This window comes from Aulostomus chinensis, chromosome 2, assembly GCF_037954235.1.
Source record: "Aulostomus chinensis isolate RoL2024-O1b breed Wild chromosome 2, RoL_Achi_v1.0, whole genome shotgun sequence".
Classification (NCBI taxonomy): domain Eukaryota; kingdom Metazoa; phylum Chordata; class Actinopteri; order Syngnathiformes; family Aulostomidae; genus Aulostomus; species Aulostomus chinensis.
In genome coordinates, this window is record NC_141321.1 from 4,905,014 (window position 1) to 4,921,738 (window position 16,725).

Consider the following 16,725-nt stretch of genomic DNA (forward strand, 5'->3'; position numbering starts at 1 on the left):
GTCACCAGTCCTTGCAGGGCCATGAGGAGCAATTAGGGGTTCAAGATCAAGGATACTTCGACGTGGTCACCGGGGGAAGTGAGGATCGAACCAGCGACCCTTCTGTTGCATGATGGCCACGCTACCTCTGACCCACGCCGCACAGCTGGGCTTGTTTTGGCTCATTCGAGTTACTTTTATTTTGAAAACAATATCCAGGAAGTAACCGGAAGTTGTAATTCGCTCAGCGCCGTCCCGCTTTGTGCTCCGTTCCAGCTGCGGACAGCTCGACTCTCGTACTGTAAGTTGAAGCATTTAATTTCCGTAACAGTGAGGTCAGCTGGGGCTGTGGGTTGGAGGCCCGTGGCGTCACTCGACGCAAATCTTGTCTGAATGTTTCTAGAAGCCAACGGACGTCAACCGTCCTGAGTAGCTCCTCGCGCGCTAGCTGGCTAGCTTGACCCCGCGGTGTTTGCGTTCTTCCACACAGCGGTATCGTGTGTGGGAGCTGATAGAGGGGCGAACACGGGCTGTCCGTCTGATATCGGTTTCTCTGTGTGGCAGTCGCACGTATAACACCCGGTAAACGCTGTACGATGACGGCGTCATATCGGTTGAGTTTGCCGCCTTCCTGTGACACAAGCTCCGGTGGACTGATGTCACTTCCAGTCGCCGATACTGAAGGCATTCGTTCTCAACCAGTCTGATTGACTTGTGACATATTTTACAAAATGGCAGAAAGTCGTGAAAGTTGCCTTGGCAACAAGATGCAATATCCCGTCTCTTGTATAAATCAGAGCCATGAATCCAAACTGCTGTCAGACATCAGTCGACATAAATAATAATCAGGAAGACAAAGCAGATGTTCACAGTTCAGTGTTTGGGTCAGTTAATTAAACCATGACTGGATACCAAAAGGTTGAAAGAGTCAAACTGATCCAAATATCATTTTGGCTATCATGTACTCATGTGTATTCAGCTACAAAAACAAATCATGAGCGTTACCAAAGAGAAAGGGGAAGCCTTTATTTTTTCCACATTGTTTGGAAAAGCTCATAAATGACACATTTTTTCTCTCTGGTAATTGATACCGAGCAAAGAAGAAGAGGCTTGCCAGCGGCTGCCACTGATATAGGAAGGAGCGGTAACCAGGATCAGCAGGGTGGCGGTCTGTGGATTTTGTGATGGATCAGCGGATCTTTCTGGTGCTAGCAGCACACGAAGTGCTGAGATCAAAATAAAAGGAGCCTCCCCACAGATATTAAAGACTAAGTGAATAATGAACGAGCAGTGAGGGAGTAAGGAGTCGTGAATGGACTCAAATTGCAACTGTTGTGGACGCTCATAGTTTTATGTCATCAAGTAACGCTGCCAATATTCAGTGTTCGGGTTTTGAAGCTGTTCTCTGTTGTATATGATAACGTTGGTGTCTTTGGATCTAGATAGTGATAAATAATTAACTGGATCAAGTTGAACATCATGTAAATAATGAATGTACAATATGAGTTTCTTTTGCCAACATCTGCTAGCCAGTAATTACTGATGTCAGTGTAATCTGTAGAGAAACGTTCAGTGAAACGTTCAGTGAGACTACAGTGTGCTTCTATGGATACATGTGTCCGCTCATCATATGGTGACATTAAGAAACGCCCATAAAGCACCCGTTGACCACGCTTTCCTCCCATTGTGAACAAGATCTCATGAGGAAAGGGACATAGGCAGCACAGCTGGAATGTGAACATCAGACACAGCAGAAGACGAGGATCTGCTGATACTGAAGACGTGTTCGCACCACACACACCTACAATAAGTGCTCATTGGGATTGTGTTTGACAGACATATTTGCAATACGACTCTTGAGTTTGTGGGAATTCTAAGATTTGAATTTCATACATGCAGTAAAAAAATGTAACAACGATGTGATATAATTTCGCCGGGGTCTCTACCAAACAAGTGTGTGCTGGTGCAGCGAGATAACCTGTTCTGTTTGGCTGGCCAGGCCGTTTCTGTAGCACCTCCATGCTACCTGATGTCTACAATGACAGTGCAGGCTCAATGATATTTCACTGAAAGAGTCCATGAATTATTGATATAAATGATCATCAGGTGCAGCCTGCAGGTCAGAATGAGTCGTGAAGTTGCTAAGTTACAGTATGTTGCTAATAAACAACTCAGAGAAGAAGTGGTTTGCAGTCGTTGGAGTTGGTCCAACTGGTGTGAATACCACCTTGATTGTGTTTAGAGCTGCTTGTCATTAATACACCTCCTGACCTCTTCTGCAGGAGCTCCACATCATGGTTGACGTGCATGAAAACAGCCTCCGGGACCTTCCTGCCTATGACGGCTTAGAGGATGAAGCTTTCCCTCCTCTTCCTCCACCTCAGTCCCCGGGCCGGGAAGGACGAGAAGACGGAGACCCTTTCGGAGATGGTGAGGAGCCTCATGCAGGCTGCTGTAGCATCCGTATTCACCACCGTAAACACAACACACCACAGTTTCATCTCATATCTGGGACAGGCAAGATGCTGAGTTGACAAAGGAGATTCCAAGAAAGGACATTTGTTGTGTGTGTGAGACGATGAGGGAGAAGAGAGCGATGATCGCCATCTGGAAATAACGGCAAATCATTCACACTGAGCTGAAACGGAGCACATCGGTTTGATCAGCAACACCAAATATTTGATACATTATGAGAAGAGGTCGCTCCAATTTGAAGAAGAATTTGATATGCAAATAACAAATTTCAGGGCAGCAAACTGCTGAACTTTTATTCTCGACAATTCCGGACTTGGTGTAGCGATAGAGCAGCTGACTGGTCTGGACAAAACAAGTACAAATTCATTCGCCAAATCAAAGCATGGATGTGATGACCCGCAGCATCCCGAACAGTGACTCTTTCTGAGTAGGGGTAAATATTCAGAGAGCGACTCCAGTGGTCATCTCTGACACACACACACTCACACAGAGGTGTGTGAGGCTGCTGCTGCTGCCATGCTGTTTGATTGCTGGGCTGTGTCGTGGGGTGGGTGCAGGTGAGGACGCAGGTGATGTGTCCCAGCTGACTGAGGTCCCTGCTGCTAAACGGAGAGCAGTGAAAAGGCCGCAGCCCAAGCTGGACTCCAACAGGTACTAACTTTCTAAAGATTCGTCTTAGAAGGTGCTCAGCTGGTGATCGAGAACAGAACCTTCAACACTTTTCTTTTTCCCGTCCAGGCTGATCTCAGACCGAGGACTTCCATCTCTGAGAACTCTGTTCCACAGCGTTCATTTCAAAGGCAAAGGACACGAGGTAACGACGCCGGTACAAGCAGACCAGCGTGGCACCCTCACCTCTAACTGTAGAGGATGGTGGGGTTACATGGGGGTCGCTGGTTCGAATCCCCCGCTGCCTTCAGCTTGGTTGGGTGTGTCTGTCCTTGGGAAGCTGGATTCTTGTAGATGTTTTAAGGCTGTGAAACCCCTCACTACACTTTCTCCCCTTCTCTCAGACAGGCATTAACATTTTCACACTTTCTTGTTTAAACTCTCAAACTTCAAACCTTCGTAGAAAATATCAGAAAACTCCACATCAGTATCATAAAAACCAGCTGCCGCTTAACTTCTACGCTCATTAGCACGTCCACAAGTCCAACTTTTTGTGCGATGTTAGCATCTTTTGGGTGCTACTGCAGGTGCCTTTGATGGTGCAGAGCGTTTCGTCGATATTTGGGGTTTGTTGGGGAGGAAACTAGCAAACATACAGTACAGCACTTCAGGGTCACACTGCTAGCGATCGAAGATTGATGTAAATTTGGCAAACAGCACAGCAGTGCTGATGAAGTCAACTCTGGTCCTCCTGATGGCCCCAAATGTGTGAAAAGGCTAGAAATTGAAGGTGATTTGTTGTTTGGAAAGCCAGTTTACCGTTTGCTACTCAATGGGTGTAAAAGCTGGACAGAACCAAATAAATGAGTCAAGGCAGCTCTCAAAATGGCGTGATAGTGGAGTGACTGGGATGTGTGTGCGCGCGTGCGCTCTCAGGTTGAGGACCTGCAGCTGCTCATGCAGAGGATGGAGAACTGGGCCCACAGGTTGTTCCCCAAACTGCAGTTTGAAGACTTCATTGACAAGGTGGAGAAGCTTGGCACTAAGAAGGAGGTGCAGGTGGGACCACACACGCACACACACACACACACACCTCTAATGAACAGTTTACTGGTTCAGTCTGGACCAGGCACGTTACATGACAACGATGGTCTCATTCAAAGAACAGAAGTTGTGTCCCTCACAAAGCTGCACCATTCATGGAAATCAATCTCAATTTTCTAATGGCAGGAAGGTGAATATTTGTTCATGGTTAATGTGTTTGATAATGATAAGAAGAATAACGTCTCTATTGATATTCTGGTCGTGGCAGACACGTCCTGCCTCCACATCATCATGTACAGATGGAAGAACCCAGAACAAAGATGAGAATGAAATCCATAAAATAATAAAATCATTTGTTTTATAATAACGATTAAAGAACCACCATTCATACTAATATCAGTAAAACATAATTGCTGTCTGTTCAACATCATGCAGCACCACTGCGAGGTCGTGCTCAATTGAATCCCTTCGTTTAAACAATAAAGTCGACAGTCAGGAAGCCTCAGCGTGCTGAGTTGAGCTGATGATGTCACCAAGGCCTTTCATTGTTGCACGAGCCCTGCAGAGTAGAGGTTTTTGGTTCAAGTCTTCTCAACACACGCAGTGTGACCTTCCTGACTTTGAGCAAACGTGACACACGTGAAGCATCGGAGGATCACGCCTGTGAGCGTCAGTTCAGAGACCGCCACTCGGAGTCCTGCACCATTGTCTTTGGGTGTGTTGACCCTGTTTGTCTCCTGGCAGACGTGTCTCAAACGTATCCGCCTGGACATGCCACTGACACATGAAGATTTTACTGGCAAAGAAGGTGAGCTGTGAAAACACACACGCACACACACAGCAAGGCAGGAAAGCAGGCCATCCGTGTTCCAAATGATCAAAGTGTGGAGCCCTGAAGTGCCCATAAATGTTTGTTTTAACTGAACCCTCTTCTGTACCATGACATAAACCAACAGTTTGATTGCTCCGTTGGTTTCTCTAGTCAGTCTCACGCTAAGTGATGTTCCAATGCTAAATCTGAGCCATGCCATACCAAAACCACAACCTGCAATAAACATCACTGATTTATTGCAGGTTGAAAATGTAGGTCACATTTAAGTGATAAGATTCTGGTTCAGGTGACCATGAGACTGCTCCTGGATCCCACATCTTTGGAGATCCAGAACCACTGAGAGGAGCGAGCTTCCCCGATGACCTGCAGAGGCCGATCAGCTCCACCCCGGCACCATCTGCGCCCCCCGTCCCGCCCCCCCAGTCCCTGACAGAGGAGCAGCGCCATCGCATGGAGCTGAACCGACAGCAAGCCCTGGAGAGGAGGCTGGCTCGCCAGCAGCAGCCAGGTCCGGCCCTCTGAGCAGAACCTGTGGTAGATATGAAACCTGAGTCCTGAGCTGGAACCAGACAGCAGGAGGACCCTCACTGCAACAGTTAGTGTTTGGGATGGGGGCACCCAAGTGTTCCAGCCCAGGACCCTCCTCCCACATCTATGGCACGGGACATCTGTGTAACCACAGAAGTAGTGCTGGGATGATGATGTCATTATTGAATGTACTCTCGTGTGTTCATGTCACACTATTGATGAGAAGCTACTTGGCGTGACGATACGACAGTGAGCAGGAAATATCTCGTACTCCAAATGTGTAAAGAGTCTTCTGCTCTGAAAGAGGAAGCTGACTTGAACCTGTTCTGGTTCAACTGAGAGCTCCAGCCGCCATGCTGTCATTGTTCTCTACAGCTGTGCGGTCCGCTCCACTAACGACGCTGCTGTGACTCCGTCCCAACAGATCCCTCCGGCCCCCAGAGCGCCAACACGCCTCTGTCAGCAGACGAAGCCTCGTCAAGCTTCACAACAACCAACTGTAGACATCAGCAGGATTCTGACCTGGAGCCCAGCAACAGCAGCAGCCCCCCACACACCACAGACCAGGGGCCCTCACAGACCCCCGGCCAGGGTGGGCGAGAGGAGAGCTCAGATTGAAGGGAGACCGAGTCCCACTCTCCTAGCCTGTTTTCATGCCGGCTGGTCTACGGATGATGTCATCGCGCTCTGAGGTGTTCATCACCTGGTGAATCCAATCTCTGCTCACTGACCTGGAAGTCAGGTTTTTTTGAGGATTCTTATCAAACTGGCCATTTAATCTGAGCAACAAATTACTACAAATATACATTACTGATGTGAAGTCCGTGTTTTTGTAAAATCGTTCTTATTAAAGTTGGAATAAAGAGTTGTCACGCTGAACCCGGGTTTTGGTCTTCGGACTTCAGTTTCATATTTTGCATTTGCGCTAAAAGAATCAGCCCCTACATCCGTCACAATTTAGGAAGTTACTGACAAGCTAATGAAGGAGACTTCAAATCACAAGACCCCAACATGGCTGCTGGCGGTCGCCATGGCAGCCGTAGCGCTGAGCTTTAGAGGCCAATGTTAACTTCTTCATGTTCCTGTAATCCTTTTCCTTTCATTCTTAGTTTCCTCTTTTCAGCTTGAAATCTTTGAACATGGCAACATGACGCATTGCTATATCACCCCCCCCCCATGATAAAAATACTGTGCATCATCAACTTAGAAATAAAGCAACTTTTATGCATCAACCATTTCGATCCACAAACGCGAATATTGGGAGACCTTTATTAACTGATGTGTTTTGTGAGTGAGTCAACAGGTGGGGGTGAAGAGCTGAGAACCTCTGGTCTCCTGCTCTCGGTGCTCCTGAACCCAAGGTGCTACGTGGAGCTTCACCAGTTTCATTTCATTCTGCTCAGCTCCTTTTTCCCACCACCAGTGTGTTGTTGCGGACGTAATCACGAGGCTTGTTCCTAAAACACGTCATCCGAAGCGCCGCCAGGTCTCTGTAAGACTTCTAATACCTGAGCTAAAGGAGCTCCCAGCAGCTTTGTGAAGAGCAAACTAAGTGAGGAAGTCAGAGAGGAAGTGTTTTCTGAACGTGGCTCCAGAATTCTAACTCAGCACGTCCCTCCGAGGTACACACACACGGCCAGCCTGACGCTGGTCCGACGAGCCGGGATCATGATGCTGAAACACGCTGGTGTTTGTTTCAATAATCCATCAATAATGTCTGGATGTCCGGCTGCTTTAGGCGGTCGAAGCACAGACCGGAGCCCTCGTCTCCAGGTCCACCAGGGCCAGCTCTCGGATCTCCTCCAGCAGCGAGTACAGATTGGGGCTTTTGCTCTGACAGAACTCCCTCTCCTCTTTGGAGAGTTTGGGGCACCGGGCCGCCCTCTCCTGGGCCTGCTGGGATGCCTCCTCGGCCTGACGCACCACCTCCTGCACCAGCTGACTCCGGCCCCGAGAGTGGGTTTGCGGTGGCTCGGTGGTCTGGTGCAGCTTGTTGCTGATGACCTCAAGGTTGAGGGCGTCTGCGTGCCATCGCGATGACTGGACAGAAACACGAACCTGAAAGCAGAGGACGAACGTTACACCGCTTCAGCAAAGAGCCACCAGCAGTTACTGCTCAGCTCCTCCGTTACTGACGCTACAGATGAAGCTAAACCAGCTGACTCAGCTTGACCCTTCCTACTGATCCACGGCTGATGGTGACACCAGGAAACACCTGCCCACAGAGGCAAGGACGAGCTCACAGCCCCGTCATGACAGATCTCAGAGACTCACAGTGATGTGACCAAACAGTGAAAAGGTGGAGGTGCCGACACTGGAGGTGGTGGTGATGTGGTCCGCAAATCGTCGCACAGAACCACTGTGCCACTCACAGCTGCCGTCCGGCCCGACCGTCACCACCTGACCCTCGCGGTTCTTCATGTAGACCGGGCCCTTCACACCGTACCTGAGGAGATGGGCGGAGTCAGCACAGCTGGAGGACCGACTCAACACAGTCCAGTTCTTGATACCTCAAAGATTCAGATTCAGAGACAAAGATCCCAGCTGGAATCTACTTTTTCTACAATTGCACAGACCAGCTGGAACTGATCATGGACCACGAGGAGGAGCTGGGCTCAGCAGGGCTGAGGGACCGCACGCCATTGTTTTTCTTTTACTGACGGAGAAATAACCTCACACCACAGAGATCAAGACAGATTGATATACTAACAAGTATTGTGTTCCAGAAACACTGAAAATCTTCTCTTTAGAACAAAGGTGCTGAGCTTCCATATTGGGGTTTCAGTGCAGAGAAGTCTAAATGTTGACTTTGGTCTCTTCAAATAAATTTGAAGACAAGAAAACAGCAGCCGTACGTGCAGAAAATCCCTGAGAGGAAATGTGAACAAGTCTAACGTGTCAGTAGGTTCAGCTCCTTACTGAGGAACGAAGACCAGCAGGCCATTGTCTCGGATGGCGTAGATGACAGCGTCAGCCACGCAGCACGGGTCAGTCTGAGGGTCTCGCTCCTTGAAATACAGACACTGAAACAACTCGGTGGACAGCTTCTGGGCCTTCTGGGCTGCCTGCAAAGGTCACACAGAGGTCAGGGTTGATCTGTCCACTTGACTGGCACTAAAACACCAGGACCCAACTGACCCGGTTCTTGTTGTTGATATGGTGGGCCATTTCCTCCACTTCTCTGTTACTGGCCAGAGCTCTACCAGGGCCCCGCCCCTTCTCCATGTCAATGGCAGCGATGAGAAGTCGGTGAACCGCCATGTCAGCGTATCGTCGGATGGGTGAAGTGAAGTGTGTGTAACGGTCCAGAGCCAAACCTGAAAGACAGACCAGGGTCAATAAACTGGTCCCCCCCCCCCCCCAACAGGACTGAGCTGAGGAGTCAAAGGGTTTGATCGCACGGATCATTTCACCCTGGACTGTTTGTGCTGTTAAGTGTGGTTTCAGTGCGTCTGTTAGGAATTCTGATTTTGAAAATGTTTGGCTGAGACACACACACACACACACACACACACACACACTAAGTACAGTAAATACCAGCTCAAATCAAAACCAATAGACATGTTTAAAGCTCAGTCCTGAATTAAAATCAAATCTGCGCACCGTAGTGGTAGTAGTGGTCTTGAGCAAGCGCTCCCGTGGAGAAGTAAAGAGCCTGAGACATGGCCTGGGTGGCCATCATTCTCAGCAGCCTGTTCACCAGAGGGTCCTGGGGATCCACAGCCTGGTCCAGAGAGTCGGCTAAAGCCTTATTGGACCTGGAAGGACAATCAACTGTTTCTGTATGTTCCACATCTGTATATGCACAGACGCCATGATGGAGGAAGCTGCACTGACCTGACCTGACCTGAACATGCAGTTCTTCTTTCTGACTGAAAAAAGCTGGAGATTCTGACTTTTGTCAGGTTGAAGGGATTCTAAGAATAGCTGCTAATTAATGTGAAGACTGGTGAAATCAGTTGTGCAGCAGGTATAAGACTGAGCTGAAGGAGGGATTACACAACACGATCATAAAAAGTGGTCCTCATCAGTGCTGTGACACCAACCGGGTCTACACACACATGCACACACACACATGCACACACACACACACAAAACAAAACTGCATGTGAGACCTGGTGTGGATGGTGAAGCCCTTGGCCTTGGCGCTGTCCACCAGCTGGCTAAAGAACTCGTGGCGTGGTGGTGGGTGATGCCGCAGCAACGCCTGATGAGGAAAGCTTTCCTGGATTTTGCGCGCCACCCAGTGGTTGGCATAAATCATGCACTCTGCCACGGTCTCATGCACCTCCAGGGGCTGGCGAGGAACCAGGGCCGTGATGTTCCTTTGCTCATCCAGCTGGGCGCGAACCTGGAAAAGACCAGGATGAACCCAAACTTAAATGTCCAAATCTAGCAAAGGCACCAACACACGGGCACGACTGCTCGTCTGGAGAAGAGTTTGGACATCCTTGTGTTTGTAAAATAAGTGGAAAGATGTTTTTCTACACGTTAAGATTCATCTTCTCGTTCAGCTCTTAGCAAGCAAAATGTGACTATAAAACTAAGAACCAGAAGTTCCCATCAAGAGATAAAGATGTTTTGTTCAAAAAACAAAAGAGCATGATAAATGGGAGCCAGCGAGAAAACAAGACAATGGATATCAATAAATAAAAGGCGGCATGGCTTTGATCAGGGTTGTCACTGGCACAGACGTAGTAAAAGAATAAACTACTTCACTTGGAATTACCAGGACTGGGGACCTGTAGTACTTCCTACTGCGTGTCTACCACATGAGCAGGAGAGGCGGTTCCAAATGTGTACCAAGTGCTGCTTCTATAAAATAATAATAACAATAATTTTCCCCTATTAAACCATCACTAGAGGCAGGACAAACCACTCGTACCTCTACCCCTTCCAGTTCCAGCGCCCCTCCCTGGTCCCTCTGTGCCCGGAGGTGTCGAGCGACATGCGTCAGCCTCTCCAGAGACTCCACGAGCTGAGCAAGCTTGGCGTCCCTCTCATCGGAGCCAAGTCCAGCAAGTTCTGGTACCTCAGCCTGCTCTCCATTCAGGAGGGCCTGGGCCAGCTCGTAGTGGAGCTGGTAGGAGGAGCGGATGATGGTCCGCCCGTACCACACCTTGCTGACACTCAGGGTGAGTGAGTCCAGCTCCCACATCACGCTCATGGCATACCTGGTGAGTGAACAACACATTTACAGATGTGTATGGATGTGCTGACAAATGTGGGCTAACGAGTCCACCGACCTGTCGACTCCCCCCAGCAGAGAGCAGACGTCCGCACTCAGAACCGCTGGCAACATGTCGTACCTGCGGTCTGCCAGGTAGCAGGTCGTCGCCCTGACAACAACACAAGGGCAACACGTTGAGCCTTTGCTGTAAATTATGTGGAGCTCCACCACGTGGAATTTCCACCTTAAATCATTCGCACCACTTAATAAATCATAAGCTTGTTAGTTTGGCTGAGGCCATTCACAGTTTATCAGTAATTATTGATAGTGCTGTGGAACAAATGAGGGTGGTGCTTCTTTCAGCCATAAAGAACTGTTGTGAAGGAGTCCTGACAGCGAGTGCAGACCCTGACACGTCCTAACACCGTCGAGCCCAGAGACCCACGGTGCACGAGAAGCAGAGACCTGTTCTGTGGCTGTGGTCACGTCGGCACTGTCTCCCGTCTCACCGTCTCCTGTCTCACTGTCCCAACCATATAAGATCAGACATGAGAACAGTGACAGGACCCCAGCACAGGACAGTGGAGTCTCTTAGGGGAACAAGGACCAAAAATAATAATTAAAAAAAGAGACTATCTGATGAGCACCAGAGAGCTTCGGTCTTTTTATCGGCATGGTTGGCCCAGCAGACCAACTGACCAATCCAATATTGCTCTAAAGAATGTCCATACCTTTCTGGAAAACATCTTTGGATCCGGGGGCATCCCTGATCCTATCATAGTCCTCAGACCAGCAGAGATTTTACTGCATTGGTCAGAGGTGGTTTTAGTTGCTGAAGCTTCTTTTCCAGGATCATTTCTGACTTTGACTACACCTTCAACATTCCTCTGACACATGACCCACGTGTCGCACAACACTGACAACTGAGGAGCATCGGTTTTGAGCTCACATTACGCAATCTTGAGGCCATGATTTCCAGACTGGCAACAAAACAGAAATTTTAAGGGTTTGTGTGACTGATGCAGAATCAAATCAGGAAGAAACTTTGTGGCACCAACGGAAGCCTAGAGCACTCGATCCAGGTGGTTCTGTGCTCCAAGTATCTGTGAGCATTCATCCAACCAGCTTCCTGACCTCGCATGGGCCTCCAAGTCGGTGAGGGCGCCCTCAGTGACAAAGTGGGTGACATCAGCAATGTGGACGCCCAGCTCCAGCAGCCGCCCTCCCGCGAGGCTCTGCACCGACAGCGCGTCGTCTACGTCCTCACAGCCCAGCGGGTCGATGCTGAACACCAGGTGACTCTCCCTGAGGTCCCGCCGCTCAGCCACCTGGGCGGGATCAACTCTCCACGGCTTCTCAGGAGAGCTGACGGGCATCTCTCTCAGCTGAGGACGGACAGACATCAGAACCTCATCGTAACACCAGTAAATCTCAGAAGCACCACTAGAGCTAGCAGATGTACACACAAAGTACTAAAATAGTGAAACCCTGCTGAGAGGTGCACTGTGTACTTCACCACAGGCCTTTACTACACTCATGAGCAGCAGGAGTCTGAGCATGAAGAAAAGGTCACGTGGGCTCAAATACTTGCTGAGTGAAAAAAGAGGCCGGTGACCATAGACTGGATATGTGCCATAGCATAAAGGACAACAAGAGCGATTAAATATGTGACACTATTGTCTCCAGTCAGGTGGTTTAGAACAGGAGGCACCAGACGGACCCACGTGCCCTGACACGATTGGCCTCTGAGTGGCAGCATCACCACGTTAGACATCTGCTGGCCATCGTGAATGAGAAGGAGTGAAGAACTTCAACAGCCAAGTAAGGCAGCCATTGTTTTGAGCCACAGCCACTTTGTAAAGAGTCCCATTCCTCTCCTTCTGGACTTGGTTCTGATCCGGTGAGAATGAGTGAGAATCATCTTCCTCTCTGACCTGCGCATCTGAGAATGGAGGCACGTGGATGCAGTTCTCGATGAGGATCGTCTGGACCTCCGTCTCGAGCTCTCCAGCTCGACCCAGAACACGCACGCTGTGTCCGTTAGGATACAGTGACGTGCTTTCCCACGAGTCAATGCGCACCACCACTCTGTAGTCCTGGGTGAGGAGAGGGGGGAGACGAGACAATGTTTTTCACCACTGGGAACATTGTGAAGTCCACAACCTCGTTAAGACTGTTCTCCCAGCAGCTCTCTCCTTACAGGTCAACTTGAGGGGCAAACACACTCAATTTATTAGGGTACAACGAGATACTATACAAGTATCAGGCACTGATTTTGCCTAAATATCACTTCAGGCACATTCCATGATGGAAATATTAATGGATTTATGGAGCTGTGGTTATTGCCACCATTAATAAGACCATGGAAAGAACGAGCAACAGACAATCCAACCAGTCACTTTTCATGTCAACACCACACAAAGCTCCTGCAGCAGAGACGGTCTTCATCCGCCCCCGTGTGTCTCTTGTTCTAGTTTAGTCTCTCGCTCCCCTGGATGCGTGGAGGGTCAGTAGATGGAGGAGATGTAGTAGTCTCTGACTTCCCTCCCATCCATGACTGTCTGGAAGTTTGTGCATGTGAGACACACGCCCCCTTCCCACTGCACATTCAGGTTCTTCAGGCTCAGGTAAACCCACAAACAAAAGGCCAACTGATCCTCTTCCAAGGAGGAGGAGCTGAGGAGTTGCCCTCTATTTTCCTTGGTAACATGTTTCTTTCTTTCTTTCTTCACGTGTCATGTTTGACATCACTGCACAGCACTGGGACGCAGCATCGTGGGCTTCTATTCAAGCCTCGGCAGCTGCAGTGAGAGCAGCGTGCAGGACAGTTCCCGTGTTCCTGTTGCATTTCTTTGCTCCTGGCTGTTTTTCAAACTCAACACTGACCTAACAAAGTTAGAGCATCGCTGCTTGAATTTGTGACCGAGGTGACAAAAAGTCACGCTTTCTTTCCTCCACATTTATTGCTGATAGCAGAGCTCTGACCGCTCGTTCAATGGCTGTCCAGGAGTGGAAGCGTTGGAACCCAGCTGTAAATTACTGGGTTCACTGGGAATTCGTGTCCCATCGATGCTGATCGGTGTCTGCTGCCGTGTCATTTGACCCAGGACTCAATGCTGATTAAAGCTGCTCCCACTGCAGAAAAACTCGGATGCAAGCGAGTTTTTTGGCCGGCTTTAGTCAATGTGGTGTGTGGGGCGGCGCGTAACCCTGGGATGACGGGACAGATGTTGTAAGCAGTGGGAAATCCTGCTTGCCTTGCCTGCAGTAGTTCTGAAACTGGGGTGTGGGTGAGGGGTGCAAGGGACAATGTGCCAGCTGGAAGGTAGAGGCTGAACCAAAATTATGCTGCACTAAGTATCTGATCACATCTCAACAAAGGTGCCATTGCCATTTCATCCATCGCACTGCTGCAACACTGCAAAGTGCCATGACTGCAGAGGAGCAACTTCCCGGCTCATTCGCATGCATCTCGTACAGTCGAATGTAAAGTTCCGCTCTGATGGCCTCTTTCTCGTTTTTCTCTGTTGCAACAATAATTAAGCGTTGAAAATGAACTTGGAGTGGTGACATGAAAACATGGACCAGCGCTGACGAACAGCCGATATGGGTTACTGCAACAGCAGGTAGCGCTGGTCAGTTACCGCCGATCCATTGCTTTTTCAAAAATTAAATGAGAATTCACGTAGAAAACTACTAAGGAATTACGGTCACTTTTTCCATTGATGATGTCAGAGTGGCCTGGTATCATTAGCTAAGTGCTTGTTTAGATCATACTAACAATTATCACACAGTCATCATGTTGCTAGTTAACTACGTCAATCAATCTAGCCAGTCAATCGGACGAAGCAGACCTGCAGAGCATCCGCCTGCTGCGTGCTGATGCGGATCTTGGGGATGCGATGGTCCCAGGGCACAGCCAGGATGCGCTGGGAGTTTCTGCTCTGGGACTGAGTGCCCTCCCTCGGGGGGAAAGTTACCACGTAGTCCCTCCAGTTCCTCTGCAGGATCCCGACAACATGGGCTGAAAGTTTTATGGATCACATGTCAGTACAGACCCGGTCAGCATGACACAGAAGCCTTTTGGCTCCCAGCTATCTGCAGATGCAGTGTTTGAATCAATGCATTCGATGAAAACTGTCAAATGAGTAGTAAAGAACAGCTTACTAAAAAAAAAAAAAAAGGCATCAAAACGTATACCATAGAAATGTACATCTATCTGTAGCAGGTATAGAGAGATGGAGCAGCAAATCCAGTGAACGCCTCATACTTCAAGTATCTCATGTTTAGCCACAGAGTCGCTCCGACTGCTCCAAATCTTAGAGAATTCTCTCTTGGTGGAACTCCAAAGCTGCACCACACCTGTCGAGTTGTTTAGGAGACTCCGTTGATGAATCGACAAACCAAGAAGGACGGAAGTAGAACTCAGTCGCACCTGTAGGCATGGGTTTACTCTCACTGTCCCCGCCACTCCTCTCCTCTCCCTGTCCCTCAGTCAGGGCCGTGACCTTCCCTTTCCACTCACTCTTTGGCAGCAACTCAACCACCACCATGTCACCATGAACAGCTCTGTTCCGATTCTTAGAGCCACACACCAACACCTCTGTGCTCAGGCCTGCAACACATGAAGAACAGAGTGATGGCAGACAAGATGGAGGAATAGGGAGTGAGGAAAATGGATTAAAAAAAAAACAAACAACAGGAGCCAAAAGCAGCCATCAGATGAGATGAGATGAGTTCACTTTGCTCCGGTAAAGGCTGAGGAGAAACATGCTGTGCTGTGACGCACCCGTGTCCTTGTTGTTTGTGAGGCCCTCTGGTGTGATTGACGCTTCCATCTGTGCACGGTGCTTGTTGACTTGCAGACTTCCCTGATCAAAAGAGGAAAAAGTGTCATGCATTTTGGTTTCAGGAGGATGTACAGTGAGTTCTCGTCTGTCAAAGTCCAGCTGGAATAAAATTTCATCATCCCTCTTTTATCCAAAATAATACCTACATGGTTTAGAAAAACATCTTTTTTTCATCTTTCTGGGAAATAAACTTAGTGTGCATCATTTAAAGCCAGAAGAGCCGACAGTGGAGTCCAGAGCCACAGAGCCTCACTTCGTTAGCTTAGCTGCATGAACCCCAGCAGTGGGACAGCAGAAGTCATCAAATACACCTCTCTCATTTACACAATCACCGTTGTATTTGACGGACTGTTGGAAGTTACAAGATGTTATTTATGTAGAGTCCACACACCCAGAGCAGCAGCTGGGAGACTGAGAGGGGTCAGCGTGACTGCTGTGCTCGTCAAGTTTCCCCCAACAATTGTCCATCTAAACCCAAGATGGACCCAGAGTCATCAGCTCAGAGCGCCAGCCTTTCTGGTGGCTTCCCCTCCACCCGTGTCCCAAGTGTCCTGTCACATGTGTCAACTAAATGTAGTAAAAGACACCTGGCACCTAGAAACACAATAATCTGCATTTGAAGCCCCCACAAGTGAGCGACCAGGTCTACAAGTCCCATCCCATCCCTGATGGCTGCTGGGGTTTGTTCGTTTGAGTGGAACTCTGTGTTGGTTTCAAGTGGTTCTCTTGTCAGCAATGTTAGATGCTGGTTGATACAAGGGTTACACTGTACATCCATACATGGTTGATACCAGTGTTCCATGAAATAGTTGACACTGTATTTGATCTTAGTATTAACTGAAAAAGACCTCCTATTAAATACCCTAAAGTGAGAAGTGAAAGTTACAAATGATTTTGACCCCTTCTTTCATTAGCAAACCAAGACTGGGCTCTAAGAGAGCAACTAAAGGCCAAAGACAGACAGCAAAAAATAGCACTTTACAAACTCTACAGCCCACGATCTGGTATGAGGGCCTTCTTCTTTATCCAGCTGGACGCTTCAGTCCACAAAAAGCAGATAAGACAACATGAAGCTCTTCTGGTTCAGCAGGCCCGTTTGTGCTGAACTCCAAGTGTCCAGCTTTGTGCTGTTTTAGCTCAAATGAAGTGTTGTGGTCTGGGACAGTTTTAGTGAGGTTAGCCGTTTGTCTCCTTTAGCTTCAATGCTGGCTGAAGTTTTCTGTGGTCACCCAGAAGTG

General features: G+C 48.8%; 2 protein-coding genes across 4 annotated transcripts in view; one reads left to right on the top strand and one right to left on the bottom strand.

Moving 5' to 3' along the window:
- On the top strand, nt 1–6,346 carry tipin (timeless interacting protein). Its single transcript, XM_086223600.1, has 8 exons — nt 1–280; nt 2,262–2,409; nt 3,012–3,105; nt 3,193–3,268; nt 4,000–4,122; nt 4,852–4,915; nt 5,226–5,447; nt 5,892–6,346. The coding sequence occupies exons 2-8, from the start codon at nt 2,274–2,276 to the stop codon at nt 6,083–6,085; spliced, it is 909 nt and encodes a 302-aa protein (XP_086079726.1). The 5' UTR covers nt 1–280; nt 2,262–2,273; the 3' UTR covers nt 6,086–6,346.
- Nucleotides 5,394–16,725, bottom strand: part of dis3l (DIS3 like exosome 3'-5' exoribonuclease) — a 22,711-nt gene continuing 11,379 nt past the window's right edge. Inside the window, exons 7-19 of one of the 3 annotated variants that reach the window (XM_086223570.1) lie at nt 15,427–15,508; nt 15,073–15,252; nt 14,492–14,661; nt 12,572–12,733; nt 11,772–12,022; nt 10,714–10,806; nt 10,353–10,641; nt 9,583–9,818; nt 9,071–9,225; nt 8,606–8,784; nt 8,387–8,532; nt 7,742–7,913; nt 5,395–7,525 (exon numbers count right to left, since the gene is read on the bottom strand). In XM_086223570.1, the coding sequence (XP_086079696.1) occupies nt 7,202–7,525; nt 7,742–7,913; nt 8,387–8,532; nt 8,606–8,784; nt 9,071–9,225; nt 9,583–9,818; nt 10,353–10,641; nt 10,714–10,806; nt 11,772–12,022; nt 12,572–12,733; nt 14,492–14,661; nt 15,073–15,252; nt 15,427–15,508 (2,439 nt within the window). In that variant the 3' untranslated portion in view covers nt 5,395–7,201. Of the gene's footprint in view, nt 7,526–7,741; nt 7,914–8,386; nt 8,533–8,605; nt 8,785–9,070; nt 9,226–9,582; nt 9,819–10,352; nt 10,642–10,713; nt 10,807–11,771; nt 12,023–12,571; nt 12,734–14,491; nt 14,662–15,072; nt 15,253–15,426; nt 15,509–16,725 lie in introns of all 3 variants that reach the window. The other 2 variants (XM_086223587.1, XM_086223579.1) reach the window with 2 other exon arrangements.

What these genes read in the sequence shown, in the direction of transcription:
- tipin (XM_086223600.1), top strand. Translation starts at nt 2,274, where the DNA reads ATGGTTGACGTGCATGAAAACAGCCTCCGGGACCTTCCTGCCTATGAC. An exon ending in CGGAGACCCTTTCGGAGATG is followed by an intron (nt 2,410 to 3,011) that starts GTGAGGAGCCTC and finishes GGGTGGGTGCAG; the next exon opens with GTGAGGACGCAGGTGATGTG. An exon ending in GCACTAAGAAGGAGGTGCAG is followed by an intron (nt 4,123 to 4,851) that starts GTGGGACCACAC and finishes GTCTCCTGGCAG; the next exon opens with ACGTGTCTCAAACGTATCCG.